The 25195-nt window shown below is 50.2% G+C and overlaps 3 protein-coding genes across 8 annotated transcripts in view; 2 read left to right on the top strand and 1 right to left on the bottom strand.

Annotated features, from left to right (window-relative positions):
- Positions 1–5850, top strand: part of TSC1 (TSC complex subunit 1) — an 81591-nt gene extending 75741 nt beyond the window's left edge. For all 5 annotated transcript variants that reach the window (XM_075560578.1, XM_075560577.1, XM_075560579.1 and 2 more), the window contains exon 23: positions 313–5850. In XM_075560578.1, the coding sequence (XP_075416693.1) occupies positions 313–784 (472 nt within the window). In that variant the 3' untranslated portion in view covers positions 785–5850. The remainder of the gene's footprint in view (positions 1–312) is intronic.
- Positions 5851–7467: 1617 nt separating this feature from the next.
- Positions 7468–12045, bottom strand: SPACA9 (sperm acrosome associated 9). The gene is made up of 3 exons (XM_075559082.1): positions 11902–12045; positions 8260–8462; positions 7468–7830 (listed from the first exon to the last, which is right to left on the bottom strand). The coding sequence occupies exons 1-3, from the start codon at positions 12043–12045 to the stop codon at positions 7482–7484; spliced, it is 696 nt and encodes a 231-aa protein (XP_075415197.1). The 3' UTR covers positions 7468–7481.
- Positions 12046–17002: 4957 nt separating this feature from the next.
- AK8 (adenylate kinase 8) overlaps positions 17003–25195 on the top strand; it is a 162717-nt gene continuing 154524 nt past the window's right edge. Inside the window, exons 1-2 of one of the 2 annotated variants that reach the window (XM_075559083.1) lie at positions 17003–17086; positions 24650–24734. In XM_075559083.1, coding sequence (XP_075415198.1) covers positions 17003–17086; positions 24650–24734 — 169 coding nt within the window. The remainder of the gene's footprint in view (positions 17087–24649; positions 24735–25195) is intronic. The other variant, XM_075559084.1, reaches the window with a different exon arrangement.

A 25195-nucleotide genomic window follows, 5' to 3' on the forward strand; every position in this document is an offset into this window, starting at 1 on the left:
TGACTCGATGAGAGAACTGCAGCCCTCACTCCGTACCTACCATTCCCGAGAGCCTCACTTAGCCTACCTTTCGCCAGCTGCCCAGGGATTGCTCCTTGTTCTTTCCCCCTGGCCCTGAATCACTTAGGAAGATGTCCAGAAGCATTCACATTTAAGATTCCCACTCACTCTCTCTAGTTACGTTTCTCTGGCTGTCTGCTGCTTGATTTCTCTATGAAATGGAATGGCTACCAGAGGTCAGGGTCAGTGTGAATGTCTTCCAAAGGTGGGTGCTATAATCACCGGTGTGTTTTCCTCCCTGGATTCTTACAGGCTTGACTGTTGTATTGACGGCTGCTCGGATTCAGTAGTGGGCCACAACGGGGAGACCACGGTCCCCAGACCTGCCAGCACCCGGGGAAGCAGCAGCAGCAGCAGTGAGATTTCTACCCCAGAGAAACCCCCCAACCAGCGGGCAGGCCCATTCAGCAGTCGGTGGGAAACCATGGGCGAGCCCTCCACCAGCATCCCTATAACTGTTGGTTCACTTCCCAGTTCAAAAAGCTTCCTGGGCAGGAAGGCCCGAGAGTTATTTCGTAATAAGAGTGAGAGCCAGTGTGATGAGGACGGCATGACCATCAGCAGCCTTTCTGAGACTCTAAAGACGGAACTGGGCAAAGACTCAGGTGTGGAAGCCAAGACTCCCCTGAACCTAGATGGCCCGCACTCATCTCCCCCAAACCCGGACAGTGTTGGACAGCTTCGTATCATGGACTACAATGAGATTCATCATGAACACAGCTAAGGAGGATGGCCGATCAGTGTTAACTGTCACGTGCTGGCATAGAGCAGGCGGTGTGAATGAGTGCACGTTTCAGCTTTTCTGTGTCCAGGGGCTGAGTGGCCAGCTCGTGCAGTGGGAACGGGGTGGAGGTCCTTCTGACAACTGGCTGAGTGGCAGAACTGTTTTTGGATCTGGCATTGAAATGCCTCGTAACCTTTCCCTTGAGTCACCCTCAGACCTCTTTTTTCACACCTAGCAGTGTACTAATCCCAGGGCCAGTTTGTGTTCCTCAGTAGCTTTAAGCTCCCCCCCCCACCCCCCCAAAAAAGAAATGGTTGCGTCCTTTGAACCTGTGCAATATGAGGCCAAATTTCATCTTTGAGTCTAACACACCACTCTCTGCTTTCCTGAAGTTCAGACACCTTGGTTGGCTCTGTTAGACCAGGTAATTGGTGGCATTGCAGGTAAGTCTGGTTTTGTTCCTTTCCCAGGAGGTAGTCTGCAAAGCTGATCTGCTCATGGAAGCTTTCACGTGAGACTTTCCCAGTGCTTTTTGGTTCTGAAGTCTAGCGTCTAAAGTAGCAGTTCTAGAAAAACAGTGGTTGTTTTTGTATTTTGTTTTTCTTTCCCACCCTTACCTTCTTTTGGTGGTTCTGATAAGCTTTCTAGAAAGCTCCCTGTGATCAGACAGCTGCTGTTTCACAAATCTAGACTGGGCCCAGTGGAGACCACATTTACTTGACATTTGGGAAAGCCCTGCCCAACCTCTCTGCCTTGTCTCTTCCCCACCCCACCCCATCTCCACTCCCTTTATTTATTTGGTGTTTGACAGCTGGTACTAGTCTGACCACAGGCTGGCAGTCTGGGTAGGTGGAACCTGTTTCCAGCAGGAGGGAAGAATTGGTAACCAAAACGTTACCCAGGAAGCACTTGTGTAAGAGTAACTGCATCTCTAAGCAGGTCTGGGCTAGCTGAGCCCTTTGATTAAACCCCCCTCTGTCGCCCTCCCCGCTTTGTGCTCATACTTGCCCTCGCTTTTGTGAGCTGCTTTGCTAGCGCAGCAGCAGAAAGGCACAGGCGTTCCAAAGAGTATCCTCACTGGTTTGTTGTGACATTGTTTCTCAGGCTGTTAGAGTTGCCTCACTCTAGAAGGTTCTAAGCCACCAAAAAAGTCACAGCTTTTTCATGCCAATTTGAACTTTCAGGGGCCTATGATGCAGGGAGCTAGCTTTGTGTTGTTAAACTCTCACGTGGAAGTATCAGCAGATGATTGAATTCTGGGAGAAGACTAACAAAGACTGGCTCCTTCCTGCGAGCTCACTAGGCTGCCCTGAGAGAGTCAGAACCCTGATGGCAGAGAACCCAAACTGAACAAATGCTCCTGAAATAAATGCTAGAAGCCTAAGAAGTGTTGCTTGGTGTTACAGCGGAGGCAAGGAGAAGGTGGGGTAGAAGAGAACTAGTAAATGAACTAGGTTTTCCTTTTTCACCTTTTTCTACGGGAAGAATAGACAAGGGTCAGCCATGAAATGGACAAACACAAATCTAATGGTACGGAATCTTGCTGCATAGGGAAGCTTTTACCATGTGAGGGTAAAGTGGGTTTTTTGTTCTTTATTTTTAATGTGGGGCAATACATGTGCTAGCATCCCTAAGCAAAGGGGGTTGGATAAAACCAGGAACTCCAGTTCACCATGCCTATGCTGGCAGACCTGCTCAGGATGTCATTTTGGGTGTGACCAAGTGGCTCCCAGACACTACCACTAGGTGGCCCAATGTGAAGCAGTCACAATGCCACATGTTTCATTCCACTTTGTCCACAGGGAAGCTTAAAATCCTGTATGTGTCATTTCGTAGTTCAGTTTTTGAAAAGAAAAACAAATTCAAAGAGAAAACTGTTTAGGACAGGGGTCCTCAAATTCAAAGAGAAAACTGTTTAGGACAGGGGTCCTCAAACTTTTTAAATAGGGGGCAAGTTCACTGTCCCTCAGACCCGTTGGAAGGCCGGACTATAGTTGGAAAAAAAACAACAACAAAAACTATGAACAAATTCCTATGCACACTGCACATATCTTATTTTTAAGTAAAAAACTAAATGGGGCAGAAACACCTGGCGGGCCGGATAATTGTCCTCGGCTGGCCGCATGTGGCCCGTGGGCCGTAGTTTGAGGACGCCTGGTTTAGGATAACTATTACAATGGGTTTTAAATGTTTTCCTCTTCTACTACAGAACAAAGATAAGAGGCACTAAATCAACCTTTCCTCTGACTGGTCAAGGAAAGGAGGCCAGTGTAAGAAAGGAGAAAAACGTAACACCACTTATTTTCTGATGTGGGCAGACCTTAAAGACACAGGGAAGGAAGGTCATATGGTAGGGTGAAATGGGAGCAACGGCTAGGCTGGAAGCCCCTGGGCAGGGCAGGACCCTGCATGGACGTCCGATCAGCTGAAGTGTGTCTGCTCAGACCAAGTTGATCACCATCTCAGCACCTGTGAGTTCTGTAGAGTCCATGAGTTTAATTCAGCTAAGGTTGGGGAATTGAGACCTGCAGTCACGTAGAACTTAGCCAGCCTAAAAAGTTGGGCCTTTATGTGGTGAAAGACCCTAGAGTTGATGGGAAGGTTTTGTTTGTATGTTTCTTGGAAGTGATAAACCTCCCAAGGATCAGCGGAACACCTGATCATGCTACAGTGAGTTCCGTTTTCAGGATGGAAAAGTGATAGTGGAGGAACCACCTAGACCCAGTGCAGGCCTGGGAACAGCCAGGGCAGAAGCAGAACTGTAAGTTCAGAGCCTGCCGTCTTGAATCTGCTCATGCAGTGTGATGTTTGTACATGTTGGGAGTGGGGAGCCTCCACCCACAAATCACCAGGAGAAATCTTGATCACCTGAGAGCAGTTTGGCCAAGGTGTGGCACTTACTCTGAGTCCCACCTAACACTAAGCAGGGTTCCCACAGACTTGGCGCAGATGGGAGCCTGCTGCTTATACAGCATGACGATTATTGAAAATGGAGCACTACATATTACGGGGGGTGGAGGGGTGGCTCAGCTGGGGGCAGAGAGTGAGGGGGAACAGAAACATGGTAGCTTGGTCTCCACAGAGAACATGATTTCTGGTTCTTCGGCTAGAAATTAGCACATAGATCTCTGGAAGACACAGCTTTTCAGCTGATTAAAATGCCCCTGACAGGGTTCTGCCAGGGAGACTGTACAGGAATGGAAGAGAGACCTGTCTGAAATAAGAAAACCGACTTAAAACCAAAGGTAGGAGATGAGGTATTTTGGGAATCAAGAGGTTTTTCTAGGTAAATACTAGAAGCCAACCTTACTAAATAGGTGGGTATACGTTGACCTCGGTAGGTGTATCGGCATTAGTTTGGGGTTTGTTTTTTTTTTTTGAAGAAGAAGAAACAGCCTGAACCAGAGTATATGTTTAGAGGGAAAATGTCCAAACAAAATGTAAGCTGTTACAATCCAAGAGAAGGTTCTGGAAACCACTGACACAAAAAGGTAGCCCACCACGTCGCTGTGGCCACTTTGTATAGCGAGCACAATGAGAGAGCCAGTCCCAGCTGCAGCCCCACATGCAGACTGTTGTCAAGAAAGATGTGCTGGCAGCGCTCCTTGGCAGGATGAGAAGAATCCCAGGGATCGTGAGGTACGCCACAGGTGCAGACTAGGGGCTCAGATCGGGTGTGCGTCTTTGTTTGGAGGGTCTGATGAAATGTGCTAGAACTAGCCAGGGTGAATTTGCACCAGATACTGGAACGAACCACTTGATGCCAGAGACCTGCCCGAAGAAAAGCGGCACATACTACGCGAAGGTATAAACAGGTCCTGTTTGAGAGCTTGCACAGGCTGACCCTGTGACTCAGTGTAGGAAGGTTAGCGTGAAGGCTCCCACGCCCCCAGGCTCCCCCAGAAGTGTGTGTCTCACTTGGGGAAGAGAGCTGCTCTGTGTGGACTGATCCAGGTTCACACACCTTCCTCTGCTGCGTCTGTCACTCCTGGGGGCACATGCTCTAAAAGGGACCTACAGTAGCCCTGTGTGTACTGAGAGATCCATGCAGACCGAAGGGACTGGCGCATCTGTGCGCATCCAGAGTTTCATGACACACTGCCGCCCCTGGCCCCCACCACTATCAAGTATTTGATTGCACTTGATTAAGCTTCTCCTTGTAGGGAAAAGAACAGGTTTTAGTTGGAGGCTTGGCCTTGGGCTGCTGCTGTGACCAGTGTCCCAATGTGGCTCGTTCCCCTGCCCACTGATTGAGATATGCATCAGAGGCCGGGGCGCCGTCTTCTCCACAGCCACCGTAGTCTGTGCACACTCAGTTGAAGGAAGCGTGACTGGGGAAACCTGCCCACCACTGCTTTTGGCCTTGAAATCAGTTCAAGAAGGCAGAGGATCTTTCTTCTCCTACTTCCCAGTGGACGATAGCAGAGTGTGCTAGGCTGTAGACTCACCTCTTCTCTGGGAGAACTATGCTGGTGCAAACCATTGAGATAGATGGTGTAGAGGAGGCTCCTGAAGAGTTTTGGCAGCCCACAGAGCTACCCCCGCCTCCTGCCGCTTCCCCCTCTGATACAGTGTTTGGACAGGAGGGTCCGGTGCAGCTCTGTGGAGCAAAAGGGCAGCCAGGCTTTTTGCACTAGAAAGAATCAGTGATCACTTTCCTGATGACTTCATGGACCACAGATCTATTATGGAGGAACCGATTATGCTAAGACTTGATCTAGTTTAATAGCTCAATCATGGATCAAACACATGTAACTAACGTGCAGTATAAAGGGAGCCCATAGTGAAAATAGATTTTTTAAAACGGACTGCTTTTAGCTAAATTGAGGAAAGTAATTTCTTGTCAAAAGGTTTAACTTTGCCACCTTGATCTGAAAAGCATGTCAAACAATCCCCATGAGCCCCATACTCTGCCATAAAGATGAACTGCAAGGGAAACTGGTACAATCTAAGTGAATAGGAATTGGAATCCAAAGGGTTTGCTGTCCTTCTTAGAATGTTCTAAAATGTCAAGGCAGTTGCTTGTGTTTAACTGTGAACAAATAAAAATTTATTGTTTTGCACTACTCTGCTGTGTTGGAATGAAATGACTTCAGTGTTTGGGGACTTACTCTAAAGTGCTAAGTGCCAGAGATCTGGATTGGTGCAGTGGTTGGTGGGTTCTGGTGTTAGCCTCACCAAGGCCATTTCTGTTCTGGCAAATCATCTGGTGAACAGCAAGAACAATTCTTCCCTGGATGTGCCTCAAACCTACGCTCTTGCAGCAGGGTTGTGTGGGAGGGAGTGACTTGAGTCATCTCTACTAGAGAAGCCCTCAACACCAGGCAGCCTGCCTGGGTCTGCACGCTCATCAGCCTTAATGTCTGTGCATGCTTGGAGTTCAGGAGAACTCCTCTAGGAGAACTCTGACCAGCATTTAAATTGGCAAGATGTCATTAACCCTGAGCTGCATTGTGTAGGTGTGCCAAGGGAAAGGGAACAGGCAGGAGAGCCAGCACCTTCCTTGTTTCCCTTTGCTCCACCCTGGTGTTAAGGCCTTGGCGAAGGACTGGGAAAGGACAGGCTAGGGAACTCTTGCAGACAAGTTGGTGTGTGATAGACTGCCTCTGCCTGCTTGCCTCTTGAGATCAGCCTTGCTGTGCCATCTGAGCAGCTGAAGTGATTCCTCCCAGACCACGGAGATAAAGACCCAGAGGGGGCAGTTTCTAACTTGTCTGGAAAATGCAGGTTTTGTCTCTTAAGATACCTGCCACCAGAGGAGAAATGTGTAAAGGCCGGCTGCCGCTGGATCATTGGCAAGAGCCTCGTGGAAGCCACCTCTTTGGGGAGCTGGCATGTATCTGTCTGTGCAGGGTCTCTACCTACTGGGCTTTGGCTTGTGTGGGTATTGCCTGATGCCCTCTGATATCTTAGGATGCCTGTGGATTTTCTTGAAGAGATAAATCCCAGGAAATCAAGCTAGGCAGCGAGGTGGTAGAACACTTTATTCTTGACTGTTTCCCCCCGAGGAAGCAAGAATACAGAAGCTAAGTCGTCCCCTGTGAAGGGAAAAACCAACAGTCAGATAGTACTTCTGGCAAGCTGTGAAGTTAGAGGCATTTGACTGTGTTTGGGCCTTGACTGTGTTGTGATAGCCAGATAATCCTTATCCAAGGGCCACAGACTCAGAATCTGCCTGACTTCTGTCATACCTCTCCCTTCCCCAAGGTCCACTCTCTTTGTGTCTTTGAACCAGAGAACCAAACATATGTAGGCTGTTTCAACAAACCAGACTTTAAAACAACTCCCACCCATGAGGTGGGAGCACCTGCTTTGCCAGGAGAAGCTGGGTCGTCTTCTCCAACTTGGTTACGCAGCAAGAGCCCACTGCCAGGGCAGGCCCGACACAGGGAGGGCCTAGCAAGGACCTGCCCTTCCTCTGTTTGTTAGCCTTTCTGAGACCCTCCATCAACAGCACACTGTCCTGGCAACTTATGTGAGTGGGACTCCTTCCATAGCCCAGAGCCTGACCTCTAGAGTTCAGGGAAAGTGAGAAGCTAGTGAAGACAGGAGAGAGAGGTTCTCAGTGGTGTATGTTGCCAGTCCCTCTGGGGGGTTCTTATGTGGCAGGGACTGGTACCAATGAACAGGACGGCCCCTGGAAACCCAGTGAAAGAATGGAGCCCCCAACTTTACTCAGTAGGTCACTTGCTTTGGTTTATAGTTTCCCACCAGGTGGTCTCCAGGGAGGTTTTAAACATCCTTTGTCTTTCAGACTAGGTTTAAGGCTGCCCTTTAGAAGTCCCCTAAGTTGCTTTGTTTGTAACTGAGTCTGGGTGTCTGTGGTATGGTGAGGACAGGTGGCCTCCTTGGCGGTGGTGGAGGAGGAGGAGGAGTCCTTCGTCTGGGGGTCACTCACTTGCTGCAGCACTTTGCGAGGCAGCTTCTCTGAGTGGGCGATCCATTCTTTCATTAAGTCTAAGACTAAGGGGATGAGACTGACCACGCCGCCGTAGTGGTTCCTGGCCTCGTCGCAGCTGAGGTGGTTCACCACGTCGTGAGGGTACCTGTAGCACAGTGAGAGAGGCCCCTGTCTGCCCCCACTGCCAGCACCTGCCAACTGACAGACCAGGGCTGGGGCCTGTGATCCTGACTCTACCTCCGAATCATCAGGGGGAGGTCTTAACCCTGAGCACCATGCTGGGGGGCTACTCCCGAGGCTTGGGGGCCATAAGCCCAGGTTATGCTGGTATGAAAAGGCTGGGTTGAGAACCACTGACAGGGGTTTTAGAAGCCTAGTGAGGGCTTGAAACTCGCTGTGATCTTTTCAAACTCTGCCCCTGAGCCCCAGGGACTCTCCTGATGGCAACATCTCAAGAGCTTCCTGAGCGTTGTCACCTGGACCCTTAAAAACCTGCTCCCTCCTCCAGGACCTGCCTCTCCTACTTGAATGGCCACACACGCTGAGGCCTCCAAGACACCAGCTGGGGGCTTACCGGGCTCTGAGACTGCTGAGGTCGTTGCTTTGGCTAACAAGGGTCTTGCATTTCTCCAGGAGGTTGTTGGTGACCGGGGTGCCAGAGTGCAGGGCTTCAAAGCGCTGGCAGAGCTTGCTCAGCTCGGTACAGATGTCCAGGAACATGAGCAGAATCCGCCGGTCCGTGGAGTTGTTGCAATAGTGCTCCATGTAGCTCTGCACCTGCAGAGGCCACGTGGTGTGAATTGCGGCCACACCAACAGGCAAACGTCCAGGAGCATCTACCCTGCACCCTCTCAGATTAGGAGGGAAGGGAATTGCCTGTCACTTGCAAGCACTGCAACATAACCTCACTGCCATCGAGATGATTCCGACTCATAGTGACCCTGTATGACAGAGGAGTCCTGCCCCTGTGGATTTCTGACACTAACTCTTTATGGGAGCAGAAAGCCCATGAGTGACTGGTGGTTTTGAACTGCTAACCTTGCAGGTAGCAGCCCAAAACGTAACCCACTATACCATATCATGGAGCATCCTAGCCACTGTGTGAAGTGCTTTACAGGACTGATCTCTCACCAGAACCTTTTTTTACTTGCATTTTAAAGATGAATAAGCAGAGGCTAAAAGAGGTGAAATACCCTGCCCAATGGAAGTAGCTGAGTTACACCCCCGGACTCTGGCTCACAGCCGAAATCGTTCTCCCCAGGCCCCACAGTGTAAGCAAACTAAAGCAAAGGGGCCTGGCTCCCAGACTTTTCAAAGATAGGCCCACTTAGAGAACCCGCTCAAGAACTGGGCTACCCTGACTCAGAAAAACTAGAATCCTTGGGGTTTTGTTTCACTGGGCCTCAAAGGTTCAGAAATGATGGCCAACTCGGAACCGGAATGAAATAGTTATCCACGAGGGAAACATCAAACTTGATCCCTACTTTACAAACAAAAATCAATGCTAAAAGGTTCGGGAGTTCCTCAACATCAAGAAGAAATCCTTAAAACTCTCAGGAGACCATGTTGGATTCCCTGCGATACAGAAAAAGAACTAAGTATCCATAGCCAGCCGTGGTATTTCCATTCACCTCCGATGCATGTGGCAGTTGGCACTTGCATTTGAACGACAGTGGTGAAGAATACTGCCCAACAACAAAGACGTCCATCTCAGAAGCACAGCCCGCGGAAAAGGACATCATGCTTGGTAAAGGGGAAGGGCAGCAAAAAAAGAGCCCTTTGATGAGAGGCTGCAACAATGGTTCACACAGAACAGTTGTTTTGAATGGTGCAGGACTGGGTGGTGGTCCGTAGTGCTGTCCGGGGTTACTATAAGTCAGAATTATATTCTACTTTCGACCCTTCCTAGGTTGAGCTGTCTCCAGGGTAACCTGTGATGTCACAGTGACCGGATCAGAGGTCAGGCAAGGGCACAAAGCCTGATCTGATGCTAAAGCAGCACTGGGTCTGATCCAGGCAGGATTAGCATCTCAGATATTTCTCCCAACGTTCCACAGGTGGGACCTACCTCCTCCAGCACCTAAAAAGTTCTAAGTCTAATCCAGGGGTTTTGTTCTGCAAGCACGGACCTTTTTGCCCCTAAGAAATTTTAGTGCCCGAAAATGGCCTAAGCGGTTTCTTCCCAAATATTGCCAGGTACGCCGTGGCTCTGTAAGGAGGAAGGGGCTGTTGACTGCCATGGCATACGCTCACCCACACCGCTACTCCACACTGTAACCACAACACAGCCGGGAGCCTAGTGGTACCTGGAGTGTTGGCTGGTAACCCTTGGTTACCTCTGGGAAGGGGTGGTAAGAGTAGAGTCAACACTTGAGGGAGAGTCCTTCAAAGCCTTTGGTTGAGTCTGAGGCCACATCTACCTGCCCACCCTTTCTGTGAGGGAGGGAGCTGGGACCACACAGCATTGGTCGAGACTCGGGGGGTGGAGGTGGGGTGGGAGGACGTGGATCTCAGCGCTCTTCCCCATCTTCTTCACCCACTGTTGGGCACCCTTAGAAGTCTGAGTTGCTGCTGGAGATCCTAAAACTGTAGCAGATTTACTTTCAAATTGTTCGAGTGTGTGTGTGCGTGTATGGTGTGTAGTGCACAGCAGGGCTGTTAAAATGGGGTGCCTCTAGGTAAGGGTTATAAGGGTGTGTGTTGTGGCATCCGTTCAACTTTCTTGCAGGTTTAATATGTTCAGGATACTACCAGCAAGGCTGTCTCACTTCCTGCTCCATAGCCTGGAGGGTGGGTTTCTCCTAAGTGCTTCTGAGCCTGTTCTCCGTTCCTGCTCACTCCTTTGAGCAGTTGCCCTGAAGAGCAGACTTCTCCACAGGTGGCGTCCTTCCTGTCTGAAGGCCCTTTAGGTGAGTTCCTTACTGCTCCGAGGCTCAAGCCAGTAACCCTGCTCAGTGTTTCAACCTTTAAGTTCCAGAGAACACACTTGGACTCCCCAAGGTTTATTAAGTGCATGCCATAAACAGTGCTTGGCATTAGCAGTTTCTCAAACCACAGTGAGTTGAACTGGAGGACAGATACTGGCTGAGTCTTACTAGGAGCCAGTCCTGGGTTAAGTGTTTTCTGTGGAGGATTTCAGTCGCTCTGCAGACCAACCTAATTGTAGTGCATTTGAGGTATGGGTAGTATTCCCATTTTACAGAGAAGGAAAACGAGGCTTTGAGAGGCAAATTCATTGGCCTAAGGTCACAGAGGTAGCATATGGCAGAGCCACAGGATTTTAATCTCCATAGTCTGCCGCTTGGGCTTGTGTTTTTAACTACGTAGTTATTCAGGCACAGTGACCCTATAGGACAGAGCAGAACTGTCACTTGGGAGCTGACAGCCTCATCTTTGGCTGGTAGAGGAGAGTTACTGGCCCAACACTTAACCTATTGCAGGCCAAGGGGTCAGTATGAGTCAGAATTAGCCCAGTAGCTTGGGTATATTATTCACTCAAATATTTGGTAGGAGAATGAATAAATGAATGAATCATTCCATCAGGCAAGATTGGCCCCGATTTGGGCAAATCTGTACCTATCCATTATGGGTTGACTTAAGACCCCAACCATTTTATTTAGTTGATTTGTCAAGGTACCTTTGTATGGAAATAGGGTCTTTGAAGGAGTTACCAGTTTTCGAATGGGATCATTTTGTGTGTGTGTGTGTGTGTGTGTGTGTGTGTGTGTGTGTGTGTGTGTGTGTGTGTGAGAGAGAGAGAGAGAGAGAGAGAGAGAGAGAGAGAGAGGCAGGGGTGGGGGGAATTGTCCTTGATCCTATCTGCATGGTGTTACGACATAGGAGAGACACAGAAAGGCAGGCAGGAATCCAACCAAGTTCCTGGGAAGTCCCATTGCAACTGCAGGGCAAGGCAGCGTCCAGGGCTACAGGAAGCCGGAGAGGGTAAGAAAGTGTCTCACCCCACCCCACCCCCAAGAGCTTGTGGGGAGAAGGGGCTCTGCTGACACCACTCTGAATTTGGAACACTGGCCTCTAGAACTGGGCAGCCACACCTTCCTGTTGAAGACCTGAGGAGTCTTGCTACAGCAAGCGACCTTAAGAAACCAGTGCATCGGCTCTGGGCCTTTTTTCCAGGGAGGGGCCCGGGCTTGGATTCTCGGGGTCTGGCAGGCCCTCGGTGTGCCCTAGCCCCAGCCCCTCCTCGGGGAGGCCCCACCTGCCCGATGCTGCTGATGGGCCGGATCTTGTCATGGGCATTCTCCCTGCAGTGCTCCAGCGCGGCGATGAAGGTGAACTGCTGCTGCTGGAAGAGCTTGTACGTCTGCTCGATGTTGCGAAGGGATTCCTTCACCTCATTCATTGTCTTCCTCGGGTGGAGGGGGGCCGCAACCTCTGGGGAGAGAGGAGGGGAGCTGTGAGGACCCAGGCCAGAGGTCAGCGAGGAGGACGATGACCCCCTCTGCTGAGTGCTGGGGTCAGTCTCACCCCCAGTTTTCAGAGAGGAGAGGGAGGTGCTGGGAGGCTGCACCATTTGACGAGGATTTGGGGAGTCACCCACCGAACTTGACCCATGTACCCACCAAGGACCTGCTCGTGCCACGAAATGAGACTGTCCTTTTCTCAGCTGTGGACACAGTTTCTCTCTGAGCTACCCCATTTCCACAGACTGGGTAGCTACACACACACACACACACACACACACACACTCCAACCTTTCCTCCTGGTGTCAGCAACACCTGGGACCAAGGAATGTGCCATAGGGTGCCAAACCAGCATATGAGCAGTTTGGACCAAATGACTGGAAACCCTCTGCCCTTGGTGGGGAAGTCTAGGGATTCTTCCTTTCCCAGCAAGCTGGGGAGGCAGAAAAGTCAGCACTTGACTGTCCCGTTTGAGATCTGAGTTTCCCTGCTCTGCTTGGAGCAGGGATCTAAGATCTCCAGCTTGTAGAATCCCAGGGCAAGGGTTAGGGTCGGCAGAGTCACGGGCCTCCCACATTAACTGCAACTTAGGTGGTGACAGGACCTCCATGCTCTCTGCTCATCCCTTACACATGGTCCCATGTGATTCAGTCCACAACGCACCTTGCTGCCTACATGAGCGGAGGCAGAGAAAGGGCTGCGGCCTTGGCCCTCTCCATGTTGCAATTGTGTTGAATGCATGCAAAACGCTCCACATGGAATATACGGAATGTTAGAGGGGAGAGACCTCTGCAGATCCACTCCCCGAAGGTTTATAGTGGGGTTGGGGGGAAACTGAGGCCCAGCGAGGATGAGTCCAGGGTGCCACAGCCAGTTTGTGCAGGAAACAACCTAGATCCCATGCTTTCTGACACATAGACCACTGTCCTCACTGTTCCTGCCCCTCCACCACCACGAAAGCCCAGCATAAAGGAGGCCGGGTCTGCCCACCAGACGAGCAGAACTGCCCCCGTGGGTTTCCAAGAGAGTAAGTATTACACGGATGCACAGCCTCATCTTTCTCCCGAGGAGCGGCTGGTGGTTTTCAAACTGTTGGCCTTGTGTAACAGCACAGCACCACCACGGTTCCTTACAGCCCAGAGCTCGCTGTTTCCTTTCCCCGTCCCAAAGCGACCACGCCGAGAGTTTGCTGGGTTGCCCTACCCTGCCTCATTCCCTGCTACCCTTTTGGGGCTTCCTGGGGCTGCCAGGTTCCCCAGGGACACAGCCTTGTCTGGTGGCCCCAAGAGCCCCTGCAAGTAAAACTGACTTAGTTCTTGATCCTAGCAACTTGTGACATGCACCGCCAGACGTGCCAAGGGAGGAGCTGTCACAAGTTATCCAAAGTGATCGTGCCTTGAACGCAAGCCTCTGCAGCCAAATTCGTCTGGATGAGAGGCACCTCTCTATCTCGGGGAAGAGGTAGGGAAAAATGATTACCCAATAGGTTTTAGGCTTTAATTGATTTGTATTTTTCCAGGCTGCTGCAGAAGATTAAATCGTGGTATGAAAAGTGCCTAGGGCTTCATATAAATGAGGAGAAAGGCAAGTCGTTTCAGAGACGTCCAGGATGCAAACAACCTCTGCGGTGCAAAGTGCGGGCTTGGTTGTTGGGTTCTTTGTTCAGGGGCGATGGCTGCCTTTGCCATTGAGTTTGACAAGCCTCCCAAGGCGTGCACCCTTTGAAGCAGTGCTTTGCTGAGGGAGAGGCACAACTGTGCCCTTTTGCAGCCGGAGGAGCATCTCTGGGCTGGTGGAACAGGCTCTGGCCTTGGGCTCAGGGCACTTAGCTCTAGCTCTGGCTCTGCTGACCTCATGGTGACCCTGGCCGAGATTTCCCTGCGTTCTGGGCATCGGTTTATGCATCTAGGAACTAGGGATGGTAGAGTAGAGCTTTTCCACAGGGCCTTCACATTCTGATGCTCTGAGGAGTGAGGCCCAGGGAGGGGCAATGACTTGCCCAAAGTCACCCAGCCAACTCATTCTCTGCGCTTCTCTGATTCGCCTAATATTTTTTTGTCTGTAAAATGGGAATAAGGAAGACCAAAGAAGAATCAATGCATTTGAACGATCGGGCTGACAAAAAATATTGAAAGTCCCACGGACTGCCAGTTCAGCCAGAATGCTCATTGGAAGCAGGGGCAGAGGAGGAGGGGCTTTGCCGCATATACATTGGACATATTATCAGAGGAGACCAGTCCCCTGGAAAAGGACGTTATGTTTGGGAAGGTAGAGGAGCAGCAAAGAGGAGGAAGACCTCAACTAGATGGATGGACACAGTGGCTGCAACAGTGGGCTCGAGGCCGGGCTGTGTTTCATCCTGTTGTACACAGCTTCACTATGAGCTGGAACCAACTTGAAGGCACCTACTCTCTCACAGGGCTGTTGCAAAGAGTAAATTAAATGGCATTCCTCATCTATTACCGTATATACTCGTGTATAAGCCGAGTTTTTCAGCACAAAAAATGTGCTGAAAGACGGGTTCAGCTTAGACATGGGTCAGTGGTACCCCAGCGAGGTGTAACATTTCACTGTCCCCCTCACCCCCAGGTAACATTATCTCGCAGGTGATTGCTGTTTTCATGAAGCCTGACGTAAGAGTTAATAGCAAAGTGGGTTTGAGATGCATGGGAAGACATTCCAGAAGACATGGTGCGAAGTGCCTTCCAGAAAGGTAGTATTAGTAATGCTATGGGTGGCAGTGAAGACTGCGCTTTGTATGAAAATGACAGCAGTGATGGTGATGACGGCGATCTCAGTGAGGACAGCGTCTGTGATGACCTCACACCAGCTGAAACTCTGCATTGGAATAAGGATGATGATGAGGAATCAAGTTTTGAAGGATTTTAACTCTTTACATTTTAGCTTGGTTGCTGATTGAGCTCAGGGAATAGTACACTTCTTAAGGTATCATTGTTGATACTGTATTGCTTTTGTTGAACTCATTTTCCACTTACTGTGCTGGTTTACTAATGTTAAATGACTTGTCCTTTTATTTATGTTATTTATTTAAAGTAAATATTTAAATACATTACCCCACTGATGTCTCAATTTTTAGTAATTTTATTTTCATTTGTTTTGATTATTGAAACTCACCAATAGCTTCTGCATTTTCCACCCTAGGCTTTATACTCGAGTCAATCAGGTTTTCTGGTTTCCCAGGTAATAATTAGGTACCTCGGCTTATACTCGGATCGGCTTATATTCGAGTATATACGGTATATGCTTACAATGTACCCCAGCCCAAACCACACCCATTGCCTCCGGTTATTCCAAACTCACAGGACCCGCAGGGTTCTGAAGCTGTAAAACTACAGGGAAGCTCCGTCCTCATTCTCCTTCAGTGGCTGGCGGGTTCCAGCCTTTGGTTAGCAGCCCAGGGCGTGACCCGCTGTGCCACCAGACCTTCCTTCCTACAGACAGTTATTGTCTAAGACTTTGAAAATCCTCATTTCACAAGTAATGGAAGTGGGGAACACAGCAATTAAGTAGTTTATCAAAACTCAAAGGAAGAGGTGGAACCAGGATCTGAACTTAAAAAAAAAACACCAAACTCACTGACACCCAACTGCAACCCTACAGGGCAGGGTAGAACCGGCCCCTGTGCGTTTCTGAGGCTGTGATTCTTTATGGACTAAGCGGCTAGTGGTTTCGAACCACTGACCTTGAAGTTAGCAACCCAAGGAGTAACCACTACACCACCCAGGACTTGAACTGTTTGTCTACTGTGTAATGATTTTGCCATACATACCCCCTCTCCAGTACCGTTCTGTTGTGAGCTGGGCACAAAAAAAGAGCTCAGCAAATGGTGGCTGCTACTCTTGGCCAAGGTCTGGTGGCGCTGTTCGGTAAGACTGCTAACCACAAGGGTTGGGGGTTCAACCACAAGCTGCTCTGAAGGGCAAAGCTGAGGTTCTCTGCTCTGGTGGAGATTTGGTCTCAGAAGCCCTATTGCTATGAATCCACTCGGTGGTAGTGGGCTTAGTTTAGTTGGTTTTTACTGTTACTGGTCAGTGTTGCCCTGAATCCACAGGTAATTCGCCAGACTAGGGGGGCTCCTTTCTCCCCCAAAGCCCCGCCCCGCCGGGCTTCCGCTTCCAATCCTCTCCCCGTCACCCCTCACCTTTGTCCCCTAACTCCCAGGTTCGATTCCAGGGCGCTCCTCGGGGCCCCAGCACGCTTGAATCTTGCTTGGCCTACTTGCAGCCTTCGCCTCCCGGTGCGTCCCGAAGCTGCAGTGACTCCTCAGGTGTTTGCGGCCCCCGAGGGGCGGAGAGGTCCGTCCCAGGCCTTGGGTGGTGGGGGCGGGGTGGGGAGGCTGGGGAACGCCAGGAAGAGAGGGCGGGGCCGGGCCGGGATTGTTACTGCGGGTGCCGTGGCAACAGATCCCGCGGCGCCCCGGCCCCGCCCTTGGGAGCCCGCCGGGAGGCCGCCGGCGCCGGCTGTTCGAGGCTGCGTTTCGGCTCCGCCTGCCCCGTGAAGACACCTCCCTCTCCCAGGACCTCCCCCCCCTGATCCGGCGTCTTGGGGTTGCAGGCCCGCGAACGGCGCTCAGGGTTGGGGGCCGGGAAGTGCCGACTCGCCTCTCGGAGGGTCGCCGGGTGTGCGCATGGGGTTGAGCCCTGCCAGGGGCACCCCTTATTCGAGGACCCGAAGCGTGGTCCCCACTAAGACGCACAGTTAGAAAGCCGAGGCCAGACGGGGGACGCCACCTTGGCCAGCGCCGCCGAGCGCTTTGCTGCAGGGACTCGGGGTGGCGGCGGCGCGCCCAGAGCGGGGCGGTGACGCGTGCAAGCGTTCGGCGCGGCGGCCCTAGCAACGGCGGTTACTAGGAGCGGAGCCGGGAGCACCGGCAGCATGGACAAGACCACGGCCCCGCACCGTATCCCCCCGGAAATGCCCGAGTACGGGGAGACGAAACACATCTTCGAGATGATGCAGGTGACCCGGGCACGCCTGCCCTGTCGCGACACGAACACGGCCATGTAGGGATGCGGTGGCGGCGGCTTCCTCTCAGGCAGGGGCCAAGGCCCGTGCCGTCGGTGTGAGCCGCAAGACTTCCCGACCTGAGGCGCCTGGCTCCTACAGGGCCACCCCTGCAGTTGTCCTTGCCTCTGAAGATGCCCCGTGTCCCGCCCGGTTCCGCCCCTGGGTCCCAGGAAGGAGTCCGGGAGGCAGGCAGGCCGGACAGGATTAGGACTTGGCTATCTTTGTGTTCTGCCACCACTAACCCGCTCCCTCCTCCAGGACAAGCCTTTGAGCCAGGCCTGTCCCCTTCAGGTGGCTGTCACCCGGGACAAAAGAAGGGTTTAGGCAGCAGCATTTCCCACCCTACTCCACTCATCAGGGCCAGGAGTTGGGGGCAGCTCGCGCTCTCGCTCGCGCTCGCTCTCTCTCTCTCTCTCTCTCTCTCTCTCTCTCTCTCTCTCTCTCTCTCTCAGTCGTTGTATTGGGGGCACATACAACTCATCACAATCCATCCATCCATCCATCCATTGTGTCAAGCACATTTGTACATTTGTTGCCCTCATCATTCTGAAAACATAACTTTCTATTTGAGCCTTTGGCATCAGCTCCTCGTTTTCCCCCTCCCTCCCCGCTCCCCCTCCATCATGAACCCTTGATAATTTATAAATTATCATTTTGTCGTGTCTTACACTGTCGGACGTCTCCCTTCACCCACTTTTCTGTTGTCCGTCCCCCAGGGAGGGGGTTATACGTAGATCTTTGTAATCAGTTCCCCCTTTCTAACCCCTCCACCCTCCCAGTATCACCACTCAGCACTGGTCCTGAAGGAATCATCCGCCCTGGATTCCCTGTGTTTCCAGTTCCTATCTGTACCAGTGTACATCCTCTGGTCAAGCCAGACTTGTAAGGTAGACTTGGGATCATGGTAATGCCGGGGAGAAAGCATTTAGGAACTAGAGGAAAGTTGTATGTTTTATCTTTGCTACACTGCACCCTGACTGGCTCATCTCCTCCCCAAGACCCTTCTGTAAGGGGATGTACAGTTGCCTACACATGGTCTTTGGGTCTCCATTTCACTCCCCACAAAAGAATAAACGGATTGTGGTAGGAATTGTACAATACTGCTTGACGTGATTGAACCATGGACTGGTATGATATATGTATTAACTATCCATGAATTCTGAATAGTTAGCTCTCTTCAATTTTGTCATTTTTTGTCTGTATTTTGATATAACATACGATTCCATAGTTCAATCACATAAAGCAGTATTGTACAATTGCTACCATGATCCATTTTCAAACATTCTTTTTCTTCCTAGATTCCTTGACATCGTTTCCCTTTTACCCAACCCACCCCCCCAAAATAACCAGAATTGTAAACCCACTCCACCACCAAAAAACCCTATTATACTTGCTGAATATGAGTTGTGGTGTTGACAAAGAGTACTGAATATACTGTGGATTGCCAGAGAACAAACAAATGAGTCTCGAAAGAAATATAATAGTGATATGATTTTTTGATACCTGATCCCTTCAATACCTCATGATCATGCAGGCTGATGTGCTTCTTCCATGTAGGCTTTGTTGCTTCTCAGCTAGATGGCCACTTGTTTACCTTCAAGCCTTTAAGATCCCAGATGCTATAGCTTTTGATAGCCGGGCACCACTAGCTTTCTTCACCACATTTGCTTATGCACCCGCTTTGTCTTCAGCAATTGGATCGGGAAAGTGAGCATCATAGAATGCTGGATTATTAGAACAAAGTGTTCTTGTGTTGAGGGAGTACTTGAGGCAAGGCCCCAATGTCCATCTGCAACCTTAATTCTTAGCACATAGATATTAAGTACATAGATCCATTTCCCTATGGTTATATATAAATACATTTACATGTGCACATGCCTGTAATTAGACCTCTACAAATGCCCTTTGCCTCCTAGTTCTTTCCTCTATTTCCTTTTAATTTCATCTTGTCCCACTGTCATGCTCAGTCTTCATTTGTGTTTCAGTAATTCCTCTTGGTTACATTGCCCTTGATCAAGCCCTACCAGGCCTCTTGCACCTTCCTCACCACTGATTTTGGATCACTTGTTCCCTTGTCCCTGAGTTTGTTAACATCACTTCCTTTCCCCCACGTTCCCCTGTCCCATGTCCCCCCTGGAAACCATTCATCCTGTTGTTTTCTCCTCCAGATTGTCTATGCAGCCTATCTTATCTAGATAGACCTGCAGAGATAATAATATGCACAAAAACAAGACAGCAAAACGAAACAACAAAACAAAACAACAACAAAAAAACAATGACAAAAAAAAAAAAAGGAAAGCCTGTAAATAGTTCAAGGTCTGTTTGTTGACCTTTAGGAGTGTTTTCTGGTAGAGTCTGATAGGGTGCCATGCCCTGGTCCCAAAGTCTATTTTTGGTATCCCTAGGGACTTACTTGCTCTGCTCCCCTTGCTGTTCTGTTGCACGCCCTTAGTGTTTTGCCTTGGTGTGGTAGGATCAGATCGGGTGTAATTCCCACACTGTGTCTCCAGTGTTATCCCCTGTAGGGATATGGGTCAGTGAGGGTTGTCCTGTCTTGTAGTGGGGCCAGCCATATGATCCTCTTTGTGGATTGGCTGCTCTGATTAGGGATATTGTCCTCAAGGCTTGATGGGCCAGGATATGCTCTACTCTCTCTTCCTCCCCCTTCATTTGCTCCCGTGTGCTCTGATCAGACACGTCTCTCTCCCTGAGCTGTAACTTCAGTGCTGTCCTCTGAAGTAAATTCTTCTGGGGGAAGGGGCGACTGGGGCAGCTCTCTCTTGAAGCACTCTTCCTGGGCTTCAGTCTCACCTGGGTGCCCAGCTCAATCCATGGCTTCCCCAATGTTCCTTCCCACACTCTCCTGAAGGTCAAGACTGAGGAGCTGGACAGGAAGCACTCTCAGCCACCCAAAGGTTCTGAGGGCCAAAAGGCACCGGGAGCCCAGTTCACAGGACATTTGTCTGCTTTCTTTAGGGATACCTCATCCCCAGAGGCACAATTGCAGTGACTTCTTGTGGTCCTTAGATCCTCAAAGTCTCTGGCTTGGACCCATTTGACCAGGGCTCAGACTAAGAAACCTGAATCTGTGTCTTTCTAGCAAAAGTTAGTAGTTTGGAAAGAGATTTTACAAAATGTACTTGTGTGGTCAGTCACCAATAAAGAAAATAGCCAGCCGAATGAATTGGAAGTTGCTGGTGATGGTGGCGGCCGCTAGAGGCGTGTGGTCTGTGTTGGAGAACCTGGCGCGTCATTCATGGTGATTCCTGAGCAAGGAGACAGCTAAAGAAAGCTTTCACTCCGGTGTCTGCACTCTTCAGTAGCTTGTGTACTGGTATAGTGGTTACCCGTTGGGCTGCGATCCACAAGGTCAGCAGTTTGAAACCACCAGCAGCTCCATTGGAGAAGGATGGGGTTCTCTACTCCTGTACAGAGTGACCATCCCAGAAGCGCACAGGGGAAGTTCTGCTCTGCCCAGCTATAGGGTTGTTATGCGTTGATACTGACTTATATAAAAATCATTTTATTGGGAGCTCTTACAGCTCTTATCATAATCCATCCATCCATCCATCGTGTCAAGCACATTTGTACATTTGTTGCCACTATCATTTTCAAAACATTTTCTTTCTACTTGAGCCCTTGGTATGAGCTCATTTCCCCTCTTCCTCCACTCGAGTTGGTACTGGTTGAAGGCAGTGAGTTTGGTTTGGTTTGATGCTCCCTTCATGTTTTACTTCGTTTTTCTTACCATTTTCTTCCTTTTTTTTTAATTTTTAAATTTTTACATAAACGTAGGTCCACTCACAGGAGATTACAAAGATGGCAGCATGTTGGTGCACCCTTCCCCCTTCTTCCCCCAGAGTGACATCCTATACAATTGTAGTGCTTGTCAGACCAGGACACTATCAACTAGACTGTAGGCCTTATTTACATTTTATCAGATTTAACCTGGACTCATATTTTTTCCCTCAATTATTTCCTGAAAATAAACTCAATTTTTTAGAAACCATTTTTTTAAAAAGTGAAAGTAAAAAGCACACAGCTATTTGAAAGTAAAATGATATGAACAGACCATTTAAAGTCACCTTGTACCACTTCAGGGGAGTGGGTCTGTAGTGATTACCCGTTGTGTTATTAACTGCAAGTTTAGCAGTTCGAAACCACCAGCTGATGTGTGGGAGAAAGGTGAGACTTTCTGTTTATAAAGTCTTACAGCCTCAGCTGCATCTGTGGGAGCTTTGATGCAGAGAACTCACTGGGTGAACTGACTGAAATGAAAGTTCATGGTGTTCGAGGAAGCAGAAGGCAGCTATGCAAGACTGTGGAACCGTGAGTAGGCGTATCATCACGATCTTGCTGCATCAATGCCCTGTATGAGGTATGAGGATATATATTATTCTGGCAAACCTGTGGTGCACATTCTCAGTGAATACTATTGTAACATTTCCCTGACAACTGACTCCCATTGTTTGTGTAAATAGTGTTCCGCCAGGAAAGGGTGGATTCTGTGCAAGTGAATAATTCAGGTACTGTGATACGGAGTTAGCCTACACTGGCTCAATGTCCCTCTCTCAACAGGGCTCTAAAAAATTAGTACCAGAGACTAATCAAAGGTAATAAATATTAACAGAGGATCTTTATGCCCCAAGGAGATGATCGATAAGACTCACTACCCTAAATTAACAAGGAGGTTTGTAAAAAAGGGGGCCACAGGCAGATTAAAAACATAGATCAGGGAATGGGTTTTGGGTTCCCACTAAATCCTAGCTCCAACTTAAGAACAATTAATTCGTACCTCATGGCCTTGCTGGCTTCTTGCTCCCAGGAAGGGATCAAAGGAGATATGGGTGCTACAGCAAAGTGTGGTGAAGAAGTTAGATGGTGCCCGGCTATCAGATAAAATAGCACCTGGGGTCTTAAAGGATTGTCTCCAAACAAGCACCCATCTAAGTGACATGCCAACTAAATCCACATGGAAGAAGCACACCGACACCAGTGACCCAGGAGGGAATGGAAGCAGAGCCTCAGTGGTGAGGAGCTGGTCTCCAGAAGGCTGTGGATGACAGCGGGAGCCCCCCATACATGTGTGGGAACCACATAGGAAATAAGCCCTGGTGGGCTCCCTCTGTCCGTAAGAGAGGGGTGAGGAGAAACTGGTTACCTACGTGCCTGGGAGAGATGACTGACTGACTGATAAGCCTGACTCGAACTGTTTAAGCCTTGTCAGTTGATGCCCCTCTGCTGCACATTGGGCCTGATGTGGTTCTCACCATTTTCTGTATTTTGTTGTTCTTCATATTGGGGTTTAGCTCAGCTGTTTCTGGTCATTGGGGGTGACCCTCTTGAATTTTTGTTCTTCTGTTTTTCAGTATATGAAACCCAGGACTGATGAACCTATAGGGACCGCATGTTGATTCGGGGTTTCTGGGTCGGGGTGGAGGGGGTACAGTGGTGGTAGGAGGTAAAAGGGAGCTGACGTCAAGGAGTTCAAGAAAGAAAAGGAAGATTTGAAACTGATCGTGGGAGAAATTGTACAACAGTGCTCGATGCAATTGAACTATGTAACACTATGCTATCTCCATTAGCTCCCAATAAAATGGTTTGGGGGAAGCAAACAAACAGAGTTGCAGCCTTGGGAACCCACAGGGGCCATTCTACACTGTCCTACAGGGTCGCTAAGAGTCAGGGTTGACGTGATAGCAGTCAGCTTGGTTTTGTACCCATTCAAGGTATACAAGGTAGTGTACGAGGGATGAGTTAGTCTAACCTTGTCATTTAACAGGTGGGGAGGCTGAGGTCGGGAGAGGGGAAGGACATGCTGGTGATATGCAAAGCAAGGCTTGATCCAGGACTACTTGTAATCTGTTGCTCTTCCTACTGCCCCACACTCCCTTTGCCCCACAGGGGCTAAATTCGGCCCCTGCTTGTCCTAGAGCAGAAGGTTGCGCCTCGTGAGAGCAGTACAGCTCCTAGCAGCTGCAGCATTTCAGTTCTGCTCGATTTGTTCTGGAACTCTGGGACCGCCTTTCACTGATAAACACCCAAAGCTCAAGCCCACCTGCCATGAGTTGATTTCAATTGTAGCAACCCTGTATAGTGTCTCCAAGACGGTATGTTTTTTGGGGGTAGAGGAGCTGGTCTTTTCCCAAACGAATCATGACCTTGAACCATCGACCTTGAAGTCAGCCCAACTTATGGTGCCACCAGGACTCCTTGCTTTCGCTTAATCTCACTGCCATTGAGTTGATTCCAGTCCACAGCAGTCTTACAGGACAGAGTAGAACTGCCCCATGTAGGTTTCCAAGACTGACTCTTGATGGGAGTAGAAACCGCATCTTTCTCTCGTGGGGCGGCTGGTGGTTTCAAACTGCCAACCTTGTGGTTAGCAGGACAACCCACTATGCCACCAGAGCTGGGACTAATGAAGAAGGTCAGGGAATTGTGCGTTAATATGTGTGCTGAATTGGATCACATGGGCAGAATGTTCCAGGATTATTTGGATAATTGACGCATAAGTATTCTTAGGACGGATAGCCATGACCCGCAGCAAACATCTGCATGGGGCACCTAGACACGGGTGCTGGCGGGTTCCAGTAGACAGGCCCATAGAACTCAGTCTGGTGGGCGAGACAGTGACCAGGACAGCTGAGGACAATGGGGTGGCAACTACCAAGGGGAAGTCATGGGGTCTGCAGAGTGTAGGACGGCATTTCCCTAGTGCCTGAAGTCAGGAAAGTCCACGTCTGCTGAGACCGAGAACAGAGTAGAATCAGCCAGGAGGAGAATGAGGACAAGCTGGTCCAAGCTGAGGGCATAGCCTGGCTAGATTTGTGAGGTGGTATTGAGCAAGGTGCACGAGGAAGACCCAGGAAGGCTTGTCTGGGAGGCCCAGAGGGGGAGAAGGGCCTGGGTATGCCCACTGCGCTGAGTCAGGGCACAGCCGCTCCACCTCAGCCTCCCCAGGTGCCTCATTCCTGCCTCTGCTCCTGGGAACCCAAGCAGACGGCAGCCAGGGAAGGGTTCTACATTGAAGGTGTGTGTGGTGGTGTAATGAGATTCCTCAAGAGAAAAATGAGACTTTGTCCTGCCATGTAGAGTCACGGACTTGGAAATCCACGGGGCAGCTCTGTCCTGTAGAGTGTCTGTGAGTCGGAAATTGACCCGAGGGCAGTGAGCTTCTTGTTGTGGTTTGTTTTGACGGCTTAGGTGAGACTCCTTGGTGGTGTATCTTCAGCCACTGGGCTGCGGTTTGAAATGACCACCCGTTCCTCGGGAGAACGATGGGCCTGTCCATGACTGTCAGCAGTTAGTCTTGGAAAGTCGCAGGTCCAGGTCTGCCCTGTCCAACAGGCGTGCTATGAGCCAGAATCAACTTCATGGCCATGAGTTGGTTTTTGTTTTAGGGGAGGTGAGGCCTCATCAGTGGTGTCCATGGCAGCCAGCGTGCCAGGCCACCAAGGTCCTGGGTGTCCACATGGAGCGTTAACCAGTGGCGTGTCTGCCCCGTGTCTGCAGGCCATCCTGGAGCAGCTTCTCATCTACAAGCCCAACGACACCATCGCGTTCATCATCGACCACCTGCATCGTGACAACGACAACGGTACGCACATGGTGGGCCCCCTTCTGCACCGCCAGGACCCGCTTCATTCTGGGGACACCTGGGAACGCCAGCCACCGGGAGGGCACAGCAGGGTGGGGGGCAGCTCTGACAACCTGGGATGGGGCCGAGTCTTGTGGTGCACCCAAACGAAACCAGACTTCCTGCCCGGCGTCGATTCTGACTCACGGTGACCCTACAGGACAGGGTTCCGTAAAACTGCCCCTGTGGGTTTCCATGAGTGAAACACTCTACGGAAGGAAGAAATCCTCTGGGCAAGACATTCCCATTAAAACCTCAGGGCGACTCATGGAATCAGTTCGTATTTGTTCGAATCCCAGCCGGTGTCAACTCAAGCTCTCCAAGGCATGTGGACATTGGGTGGCTGGTCAACCTAGGCAAGAGGCAGCAGCACTTCAACTTTTTCGGTGGCCTCGTAACTGACACTAGTTAATGAGTTCCCA

This window comes from Tenrec ecaudatus, chromosome 10, assembly GCF_050624435.1.
Source record: "Tenrec ecaudatus isolate mTenEca1 chromosome 10, mTenEca1.hap1, whole genome shotgun sequence".
NCBI classification, from domain to species: Eukaryota; Metazoa; Chordata; class Mammalia; order Afrosoricida; family Tenrecidae; genus Tenrec; species Tenrec ecaudatus.